Source organism: Egretta garzetta, unplaced genomic scaffold (assembly GCF_000687185.1).
Source record: "Egretta garzetta isolate BGI_Z169 unplaced genomic scaffold, ASM68718v1 scaffold229, whole genome shotgun sequence".
Classification (NCBI taxonomy): domain Eukaryota; kingdom Metazoa; phylum Chordata; class Aves; order Pelecaniformes; family Ardeidae; genus Egretta; species Egretta garzetta.
In genome coordinates, this window is record NW_009270000.1 from 1080592 (window position 1) to 1091574 (window position 10983).

Genomic DNA, 10983 nt, shown 5'->3' on the forward strand with positions numbered 1-10983 from the left:
AGCAGGAATAGGGAGGCTTGAAGAGGGAATGAAAAAGAGATTTTGGCATTCTGCTGATGTCAGTGAACTTTCAACCTAACGCAGTAATAGACAATGGAAAAAAGGTGGAGGTAAATCAACGAAAATGATCCCACAAAAGTCTAGGCTTCCCCGTTTCTCAAAAAGTGGTACGAATGAAGCCAGTTCAATTTCTGTTAGCTCTTGATAGCTTACACGTTGGCATCTTTTGATGACTCCGGCACCGTATTAGATGAGTGCAGGCAAAACGCTCCTGTAAGAGGATCAGCAGTGACCAGGGTAAAAGCCAAGCAACGTAAGAAGGCAAGAGGCTGGAAAAAGCAGAGCAGCGGTGAACATAGCAGCACACCAGTGATTTTTTTTCCGGATGGTGATGCTGAAGTTTAGTAACAATTACTTATTTTTCTTCCCTGAAATGCCTGCTGGCCTAGTAGGCGTTACTTTTCCTAGCAGTAGAACCCTTTGGCCAAATTTCTTATTCCAAGCATAGCTATTCCTGCAGGTCGGCACCTGGCTTACAGGAAACAGGTGCCAGCATCGGTACAGCAGAATGCACAAACTGTAATTTGTATGTCTAGACTTCATTATTACAGCACTTTAGTTGCAACTTATCCCAGACATACAAGGCAATGTAATCTTACAGTGCATTATGTCTGCTGCTTCTTTCCCAAGCAAAATCAGCATTTAAAAAGAATTGCAGAATTTCAGCATTGCTAAAAAGCTAGGGAAATGATAGTGTGTGCCAATCCATACAGCAAACCCATTTTTTCCACAATCCTTCCCTCTTCCCACTAGTCATTATCTGTTCATAACAGCTTTTATGCTATTTTTCAGATTCATAAAATACGGAACTACAAGATACAACATTTTTTAATGAAGAAATTATTCGAGCAAAGAGTTTTTAGGCCTGTAGAGGTAGCAGTTACACATAAAAGAAAGTGGAAGAGCAATCCAAAACCTCATCTGGGTCCAGAGCGACCTGACCATAGGCCTTTTCTCTTGCTCTAAATTTCCTATAACGATGTATGTATTTAAGTAAGATACGTTTACTCACCTTACAGTATTATTTCCCCTCTCAGTATGTGATGGGAGGTTAAAGCAGGTCCTAATTATCCCTTGTATTGCTCCCCAAGCTAAACAGTCGAGTGGTGATCTGGAAGGTCGCTCTTCAGGGTGCTCCACCCATTTGTGACATTTCTGATAGAGCAAGCTCAGCATAGAGGAACTTCCTGAACTTGCCCCATCACCTGCTTCTATTTATCTGTACTTCCCAGCTCCATTGCCTTCAAAGGACGTACAATCACTTGCATGTGATTTGTCCTTGCTACTCCACTGCTATACGGGCCTTGGCGGATTACCCAGGGAGATCTATGGACAACTAGCTTCGCGAGATACACAGGGTGTTCCAAAAAAAAAAAACAAAACAAAAAAAAAACCAGCCACCAAAACCCACCAAAACACCAAACAAAAAAAAACCCAACTCCCCCCCCAAAAAAACCAAACCAAAACCCCCACCAAATCCGAAACATCCCACCAACAAAAACCACCCCACAGTTTTTTGTCATTTGAACAGGGTTCCCCCACCCCAAATAAGTGGGATTTCTGAAGCTCCAAACCTGCAATCCTGAAGGATGAAGCAATCACAAGGCAAGCTCAGGGTGGTGGTTGAATAAATAGACATTAGGCTACTACAGCAGGCCATGAGAACAAGAGAATGAAAAAAAATACTCAAAATGGTATTTACTTTTTCATGTAGAATTATAAAACAATGTTTCAGCGTCCCCTAGGCGTTAACGTCACAAATGCACCTCGTACTGGACGCTGCTGCGTGTCTGAATGCTTAGAAAGATGTATCAGCTGCAGTCAGGAGAAAACACCATGCCAGTCATTTTCAAAAGGGTCTTTCCATAAATTACTTTATTTCTCATTAAATGAGCACAGAGTCATTACCATATTAATAACAGATATGTTTATTATTACATATCCATCAGTGCGGCTTTCAATACCACTTGAAACATGCAAATCGTCCTAAGGACGAATCAGTTTTCCAGTGCTTATTTAATACACAACTGCAAAGCCATTATAAATTACTGAGGAGGTATTTGGTTAAGAAATAAAATAAAATAAAACCATACTGCCCATACCATGAATGTATTCCTGCTACAAAGCAAGAGTCTGACAGCATTTACTGAAATTCCTGAATTACCCGGAGCTTTTGTGTTATATGCTTTTTTTTTTTTTTTTGCATTGCCTATACATCTCGTGGCTTATGAAACAGAATCAGTCTTTCTTTGTAAGAGGAATTCTCATTCAAAGATTGTACTTAATTTAGAAAATGCATCTAGAATCTACAATACTTCAACCAATTAAAGTTCAGTAAAAACCACTGATATGCAACAGTTTTTTAGAGGCTTCCTTTTTTAGTTTTAGATTTCTACATTTATTGACATGGCAATAATACAATTATCTCAAATGAAGGCACTAAAAGGACAATGTAAAACCCAGTAAAAGTGTTCTAAGAATAATTTACATTTCAAACAGTGCATATATTTCTTAAATGTTTGTTAACTTAAATGTATGTTATCACTTAAAATTGTAAGGCAATACACTATACAGTTATAGAAATGATGTACCCCAAAATACACTTCCAAACTTGGTGGTTCTTTTTACTGTTAGTTTCTAATGCCTCTAATAGTAAAATAATTCAGTATGGCTTGGCAAAAATGCATAGATTAAAGGCAATTACTTGTTCTCCCCTCTTTACAAACCTGCTGAATCGGTATTTTGTAAAGCATAATGCAGAATATTTAACACTTTGATCCGTTCCATAGTGGGTGGTTAGCATTAAGGCTGTTAAGAACTCTGCAGTGAAGGCACTGAAGTTCAAGTGATAAGGCTTCATTTTTAAGCTAGTTCTGCAGTCTTCAAGAGCACAACTTTGAGTCTTGAAAGCAATTGCAGTCCTTCTCGTTGAGAAACCTTCCTCCTCTACTCCGTTTCGTATGCTCATCTTGACATAAATACCCCCTTCAGAGGGTAAATAGTCCTTTTCTTTTACTGATACCAAGAAAGTTGGCTGCATTTCATCATGATTGACAGGCTTTTTTTTTCAAATCCAAAAAGGCAGCACCTTCTTTTATACACCTAGCTAAGCTTTATTTGCTTTAACTTGCATTACATAGTAATAATTAATCTAATCTACCTTTAGGCAAACCCGCAATTAAACACCCTCAGCGTGCTTTTGTGCCAAAGCAAGGAGGAGACAGTAATAGCAATCTTAACCCTGAAGCCTGTGATAGTTATGTTGAAAGGAACAACAGCCCGTCTGCACTGCTCTGTGTGGTTAAAAAAAAGCCCTGTTTCTCAGACCGCATCCCATGAGATTCCATTAAGCACTGTACGTGTGGTTAGCTGGAACAAAGAAGAAAACAGACAATTAATAACAAATATAAAAATTAGCTTTGTAACACTACTGCATGCTTGCCAACAGCTTCAGTGAAGAAAATACTTTTTTTTACGTTAACAAAATATTTTTTCAATCGACAAGGTACGATATGAAGATCGTACCTACACAATCTTCCACAAACTGTGCTTAATTCCAAACATCATTAAATGAAAACAGAGATCAGGCAGATGGTAACATTACTGCAGCTTTACAAGTAAACGACCAAGAATAAGCAATCACGGGTGTATTCACGGCAAATGCACGGTGACCCTCTTTCACTCGCAGAACAAGAAATGGCTCTCTAGGGCCAAGAGCACGCACATGCAGTTGCCAGAGCTCATCTGATGCACAGCAGTTTTGCTTATTTGGGTTTGGTTGTTTTTTGTTTTTTGGTTTTTTTAAACATGCATTAACTTGATCAGGTGGCTCAAGTCCAAATATATTAAAAGACAGAACATCTCAACTGTGCTGACACAGCGTGTGCAAATTAGCATACTATAAACTATGAAGATCTAGAAGCAGTATTGCAAATGCTAGCAAGTTCATCATGAAGTTCTGATTCATATTTACTAGTGAGAAGTTATTCAAATTAATAGAACTTAAGATGAACTTATACGTGAAGCTCCTTTTAATGGGTCTGATACACCTTGCCATGAAGTCTACGAAGCGCTGCCTACCGACTGCAAAGAAAGGTGCATCAGACCCTAAATGAAACATACTAAAATGTCTTAAAGCATGTGTTAAAGTCTGTACCCATTCGACAAAACCGTTAATGCCTGCTTACATGGTAGGACTCCATCACCGCGATCAAGCTCTGCTATACTGTCTGACAAGAGAACCATTTTCAGATGCTTAGTAAAAGCTGAACATGTATATCCCATATATCCCATGTATATCACTGCTTCTCTTACTCCCACATCTAGGTAACGAGGTCAGGATGAGAACTGCAGGGTGCAGTGTCTTGAGCTCAGAGAAGCTGATCTAACACCTCGCTGCCTCCTGAAAGGAAAAGGGCCTGCTGTTCCTCCACTTTGTCACCTTCCTGACCCCAGGCAAGCACCCTTCTACTTACCTGTCCTCAGATTTGGCAAACCCCACGCTTCTCAGCGGGCTGATTCCACTCACTAGCTCAGCAAAATAAGTCTACATTTTTCTGACCGTCAGAAAACTGAATTGTAGACCTCCATGCAAGGGTCCAAAATGGATCATTTCAAGCACTTAACACAGCATCCAATGACAGAAGAGCAGGGAAGGAAGACAGAGAGGGAAAATCCCCCCCCCCTTAAGTAGCAATGGGCTGTGAGATTAGCTCAGCTACTGTGCAATCACCAGTTAAGTGGATTTAGGTTCAGTCTAGAAGCATAATGTTAACTGATTCACATCACAGTCTGTTAGAAAAAGTCAAAAAGTTGAAGAGATGAGATACCACACAGGTATTAACTTCTCAACTGCCAGAAAACTTAAGAGCTTTATTTCTTCCCAAGAGCCTGGAAGATCCCATTGGGTGATGGAGAAAGGTGTGAACAGAGGCCGTACACTAGGGCAGATGGAGAACAGGCAAGGCTGCAGTGTTCTGAACAGCTGACCCAACCTGATCCTTCACTAGTGCAAGACGGCGATCTTCACCCTTCCTCCTTCCATTCCTGAGACAGATCTGGTGCTTTCTGGACTCTTCCATGAACCATAGCAACTTCCCAAACCAAGAGAAAACCACATACTTTTCTTTTGTGGGGTTAGGGTAGGGGGTTTTTTTTGTTGTTACACTTTGGGTTTTTTGGCTTTTCTTTAGTGAAAACATTCCTGGATTAATTCTCTGCTGGAAAATAGATCAGTTTACTGTGGCAATCTGTGAAGCATGAGCTGACACAAGATAAGGTGCAGGAATGTGCAGCTCTCCTCCTTCGGGTGCTGGTGAGGTATTAGGCTCGTTGTATCTCTAGGATCTAAAAAAAAGAGCTTTAAAGATGGTGTTTCTCATTTTTTAAAAGAAAGTTCCTATTCACTATTTGTGTTTTTCTGTGCTTCTCTAACACTCTCACATGACAAATGCCAATAGGATTAATTACAGACACTGTCTGAATAACTCATTGCCCCAAAGAGACCCATTCCTCTAAGAGCTACTGTAAATTTTCAAATATGTAAATCTGTTCATTCTGTAAGAGATGAGCTGCAAACTTGTTCTTGCTAAAGGCAACCCCAAACTAGCATTTCTATTAAGACAGAGTGAAAAAGAATCAATGAATTGATTTAAGAAAATGGATTTGCTCCCATAAAAAAGTATGGATGAAAGCTTCTATGCTTTTCCAATTAGCTCTAAAACACCTGGAAAAAAGTTAAGATCTTGAAATGAAAACCCTGAGAAATCACATGGTTATGCTGGGGGGGGTAAGGCAGGAGGAGGAATTCATGGTGGCATGACCACTCAGTATCAAAATCATTCCACCTAATCCTTTTAAGTATCAATACGATATGCTTTTTCTTTCAGTCTTAGGTGGCCCAAGACTCACTGAAAAATCTTACTAATCAGTAACAGAGCTCTTGAACCAGTTCTAAGAACTTCTGCTGTCTTTATCTGCCTGTTTAAAAGGTCTGCCTTTAGTAACTAGTTTATGGAATCCTGATTATTGTTCAAATAAATGTATCATGTGATACATAAAAGCACTGAATATTTTTCTCAACCACAGAACAGGCATACTTCAAGAGTCCTATTGTAAATAAACATGATGATAAACAACAGCTATTAATGATGCATATTTTAAAATCAGCAGTTGGAATTTATATCCAAAAGTCTTAAAAGATCTGGCTAAAGCCTGTGGAAGGGTCTAACACTTTCCAGTAAATCTTGGAAAATTGAGGACTGAAGGAAAAATAAGTTTGGAAACACTGTGAAGCTTTATAAAAGCTTTTGGAAGTTGGGAGAAATGTGCCTTTTGAGGACAAGACAAACAGTTTAACAAGATTCTGTTGTACAAGTACACACCACATACATACAAAACAAACATGACAGACCCCCTGAAATTAGCAATTCCTGGTTTGTCTTGATTTGGTACTATACTGAAGATGCTACTATTTAGTAAGCAAACTCTGATCTTCCAGTCATTCTTAACTCAGGTTTATCACAGTGTGCTTTTCCACTGCACTCGCCCTTGTTTTCAACAGCTTTTTACAGTGAAGGCTGTAAGGAAAAACTGCCCACTTCGCAGGAAATCTCCTCACACATCAGAAGTGTTTCTGTGTTTCACAACTTCAGCTTGCTTAAGTGCCAGTGTTGAAAAATGTTAAATCACATCATGATTCAGTTACGTTCCTGCCATTTGAACTGTGACGGGCAAACTGAGTCTTGGTTCGGTGTTTGTGAATATGGCTTCTCCTCCAAATTCTCTAGCACAGCTACATGTTCTTAACTGCTGCTCATAGGTTTCTTTTTATGTCCTTCTCCTCATGCTGTTGCATTGATTATTATCTCTAACACAATACTGCCTGCAGCATCACTGCTTTTGTATTGACAGCTTTGTATTTGAATCCTAAAGTAATTTTCCCGGATGAGATTATCGTGAGTGCCTTCTCTGAATTTATTAGTATCTCAAAACTATGATCACTTATGTTTTAGTGTGAATTACGGGGGCAAGAAAATCAGCATCCTTTGTATCTTTCAGGTTTTTTCCCTACTGTCCTCTGCAGGAGGATGTTTCACGATACACCCATTGTCTCATTACATGCAAAAGTGCTTTTATCGCACTTCATGCAAGGAATGTTTGCACCACATTTATTTTAATAGCACTGCCAATTTAAGAAGACTTTTTCCCTACTGAGACACTAGTTTCCACTTCATAATTGTCAACCTATTGGTTATTTTGGGGGAAAGGGACGCACATACTGTATGAGGAAGCTAATGCAGGTTAAAAATCAGCTTACAGTAACCCAACATTAAAAAAGTGTATTTTAAATCTTGCCCTGGTCACAAACAGCTTACAAAAACAACTGCTGGGATAGGAAAAGACAGGGAATAAGCAAGCAGGGAGAAAGAATGGAATTAATACTTAAGCTACCTCACACCCAAAGAAACGGGATAACAATAGACAAAGCCTTTAAGTTTCTCATTTCACCCCTATCTGCGGACAACTTTTAGCTTATGCAAGCTTGATGAGTCAATTAATGAATAAATATGTGGATCATCCTTGCAGTTAAATGCCACCGCTGAGGTATCTACTGAGCCTTGCCAGGAAAAAATGCAACCAGCTCCCTCACATGCACTGGCAGGCCAGGCACTGCCATCTCTACAGTACCCTTCCAAATCCAAAGAACCGATAAATTTACACAGCTGGAGAATTCTGTCTGTTGCTTCCATCAGGATTTGAGCAAAGATTTAGATCAGCAGTTCAACAGTCATAACTGGAATTATTTCACAATTTCACATCAAATAATATAAACAGAGATTTTTTGTTTTTAAAGTCAAAAAGATCTGTAGAGCTTTTGTAGTTTCTCACCTAGTTTTTCCAGAAGTATTTTTAACAACTTTTCGGAATGACTGATTTGCTGAGGATCTTGTAGACATAGTTCTAGGAGAAGCACGAACAAAAGTAGATGGTGGTGTCTTAGGGATCTTCTTTACTAAATGAGTCACCCACTTCTTCTGTTCATCTTGACAGGATGCCAATAACAACATATCCCTTGCTGAAGTTACATCGTAACTCACTATAAGTAAAAGGAAGAAGGTAGTTCAGTGAAAACTAGGACTTGTTAACAAAATAAAAATTATGACAAACCAGGTGTGCCACTGGAAAGAACAATGGCACCTATATACACACTTGTATTGGAATTGTTTATATATTGTTGATTATGAATATAGTTTCTTTCAATATTTGTCGCTCTGCATTAAGAGTCTCGATTCTAACATCACTATTCAAGAAATGAGAAAACTTAACACTAATTGCAGTCTTAAGAAGCTGGAAATTTGTGTGGGTGCCTGTAAGGCTGATTTCCAGGGTACATCCCCCAAATGCTCCGCTTCACAGGAGCACGGAGAGGAAACCTTTACTCCAATCTGTGAAGTGGCTGAACAAACCACTCTTCAAGGTCGTAGCACAGCTTGGTGATGTGGCCACTGCATTGTCCCTAATGTGAGTCATGTATAAGAGAGAGAATGGTCTGGGAACCAAAGAGCCCAGTGCTTGGGCACAAACCTCTGGGGACCCTTGTGCTCTCATGGCCCCCAGCACAGCCACCACCAAAGGCCCCCCTACAGAGGCTTGACACAGCTGCCTGTTCATAAGGAGTGTAATCATAAAACTGAAGAGTAGAAAACTTTTAAACTAAAGTGCTTTTATTTGCCTTCGATAGTTTGGCAGGTCTGGCTAAACAAGCAGAGAACACAGAACACAAAAAACCACAAGCATACCTTTGCATGGTGCAATTAATTCCTCCTTTTTATCCAAGTGGTCTCTGTGGCACTTCACATGGCATCTTCGACATTCTAGGGCAGCAGGGGGTTTAAAGACATGCCAAAGAGGTTTGGCACAGGCCTCACAGTTGGCTGGGAAGTGGTATAACGTTGGAATAAATTCATGGCCTTTGTGATTTAGAAAATTTGTCTTCTCTGCCGGCTGTACTGGTTCTACCTCCAAATCCTTCCTGCATTCCCCCTCATTAGCATAGAGAATCTGAAAAAGAATACTGCTGTGTTATTGTTGAAGCACTATGTATTTTTATATACTTTTCAAAAAAAGCTGCCAAACTTTTTCAAGAAAGTTAAACAGAAATGAGAATACACTTTTTACCTGGAATATTTTAGGAATTTCTTCAGTTTCAGCTCTATATACATCTCCTTGAGTTACAGGCCGGACATGGAACAGCTTACTAGATTAGAAGAAACATGAATCAGAAAATGCTAAAAGGCTATATATGTTTTTTAAATAGTTATCAAAATGCTTTGAAGATCTTATAAATCTTGTTTGTGCAAGCAATACAATATACTTCAAGGCTGCAATATGATTTTAGGAATTAATTCATAAACCATATAGATCTTGTCTACCCAAGTAAAACAAAACATTTCATAGCATGGAAAGAGGGTTATCTTACAATGGTTTCAAGATCCATCGTGGCAAATTTACCTGTGAAAAAGACTTTCAAATTCTTCCTCAGAACACTGGGAAGTCTAACCAATTACTGCTAGAAAAGCTTATTGATAGCCCTGGATGGAAGTAACCATATGAAGTATAGTACTACTCACTAATTTTTTATCAGCTGTTGATGTTTGTTCCAATTTTAATAGCATTTTCATCTTATACTGGGTCAAGACTGTAAGTCCATCTATCCCAACATCCTGTTTTCAACAGTTGCCGTAACAGATGTTTATGAAAAAAGAATAAGAAACAGCTCAAAGAGAAAATAACTCTTTTCCTGGTTACGAGCAATTGGCAGCTTAAGCACCTCCTGAGTTTGAGATTCCTTCCAGACCACTGTATTTGTTAGTCACCGATGGACCTATTCATGAATTTTAAAACCTTTTTTCAACTGCTACTCTATAAGGTGCCATAATGTCAATCAGCTGTTCAAACATCACACTCAGTCATGTATCAGCGATGGGCTTCAGTGATAACTTGACACAATTTTCTTCATGTATAACCAACACAAAGGGATCACCGTTTATTTTGGCACTCTAAACAGAAACCATCTGGAAAAGCTAGAAATGCTTTGGGCTTGATCAACACTGATCCTTTATCAGACAGCAAGAAACAGGTGTGAAGCAAGGGGATGAGACCTAAAATCAGACAGCCAGTTCCCTATCTATCCCACAACTATCATGCATGCCTTGCTTCAGAAAGCAATGGCTGAAGCAACTGGAAAAAACAGTCTTTACAGTGTATCAAAAAAAAAGAGCATAATATGTAGGTTCCACTGTCTCTGACCCTTCTCTGTCGTAACAAGACAATCACAGAATGGCAAGGGTTGGAAGGGATCTCCGGAGATCATCTAGTCCAACCCCACTGCTAAAGCAGCTTCACTTACAGCAGGTTGCACAGGACATCATCCAGGCGGGGTTTGAATATCTCCAGAGAAGGAGACTCCACACCCCACCCTGGGCAGCCTGTTCCAGTGCTCTGTTCTTCTGCATATTCAGCTGAAACCTCTTATGTTTCAGTTTGTGCCCATTGCCCCTTGTCCTGTCACTGGGCACCACTGAGAAGAGCCTGGCTCAGTCCTCGTGACATCCACCCTTCAGGTATTTGTACATGTTGATGATATCCCCTCTCAGTCTTCTCTTCTTCAGGCTGAACAAGCCCAACTCTCTCAGCCTCCAGTCCCCTCATCATCTTTGTTGCCCTCCTCTGGACTCTCTCTAGCAGTTCCTCATCTTTCTTGAAGCGGGGAGCCCAGAACTGGCCACAGTACTCCAGGTGGGGTTTCACCAGGGCAGAGTAGAGGGGGAGGATAACCTCCCTCGACCTGCTGGCCACACTCCTCTTAATGCACCCCAGGATACCATTGGCCTTCTTGGCAACAAGGGCACACTGCTGGCT

The 10983-nt window shown here is 40.0% G+C and overlaps 1 protein-coding gene across 1 annotated transcript in view; it reads right to left on the minus strand.

The window, feature by feature from the left end:
* Positions 1-2246: 2246 nt before the first annotated feature.
* The window catches only part of ROCK1 (Rho associated coiled-coil containing protein kinase 1), a 92568-nt gene continuing 83831 nt past the window's right edge, over positions 2247-10983 (minus strand). Inside the window, exons 30-33 of the mRNA XM_009647641.2 lie at positions 9241-9319; positions 8862-9123; positions 7951-8158; positions 2247-3429 (exon numbers count right to left, since the gene is read on the minus strand). Of these exons, the coding sequence (XP_009645936.1) occupies positions 3426-3429; positions 7951-8158; positions 8862-9123; positions 9241-9319 (553 nt within the window). The 3' untranslated portion in view covers positions 2247-3425. The remainder of the gene's footprint in view (positions 3430-7950; positions 8159-8861; positions 9124-9240; positions 9320-10983) is intronic.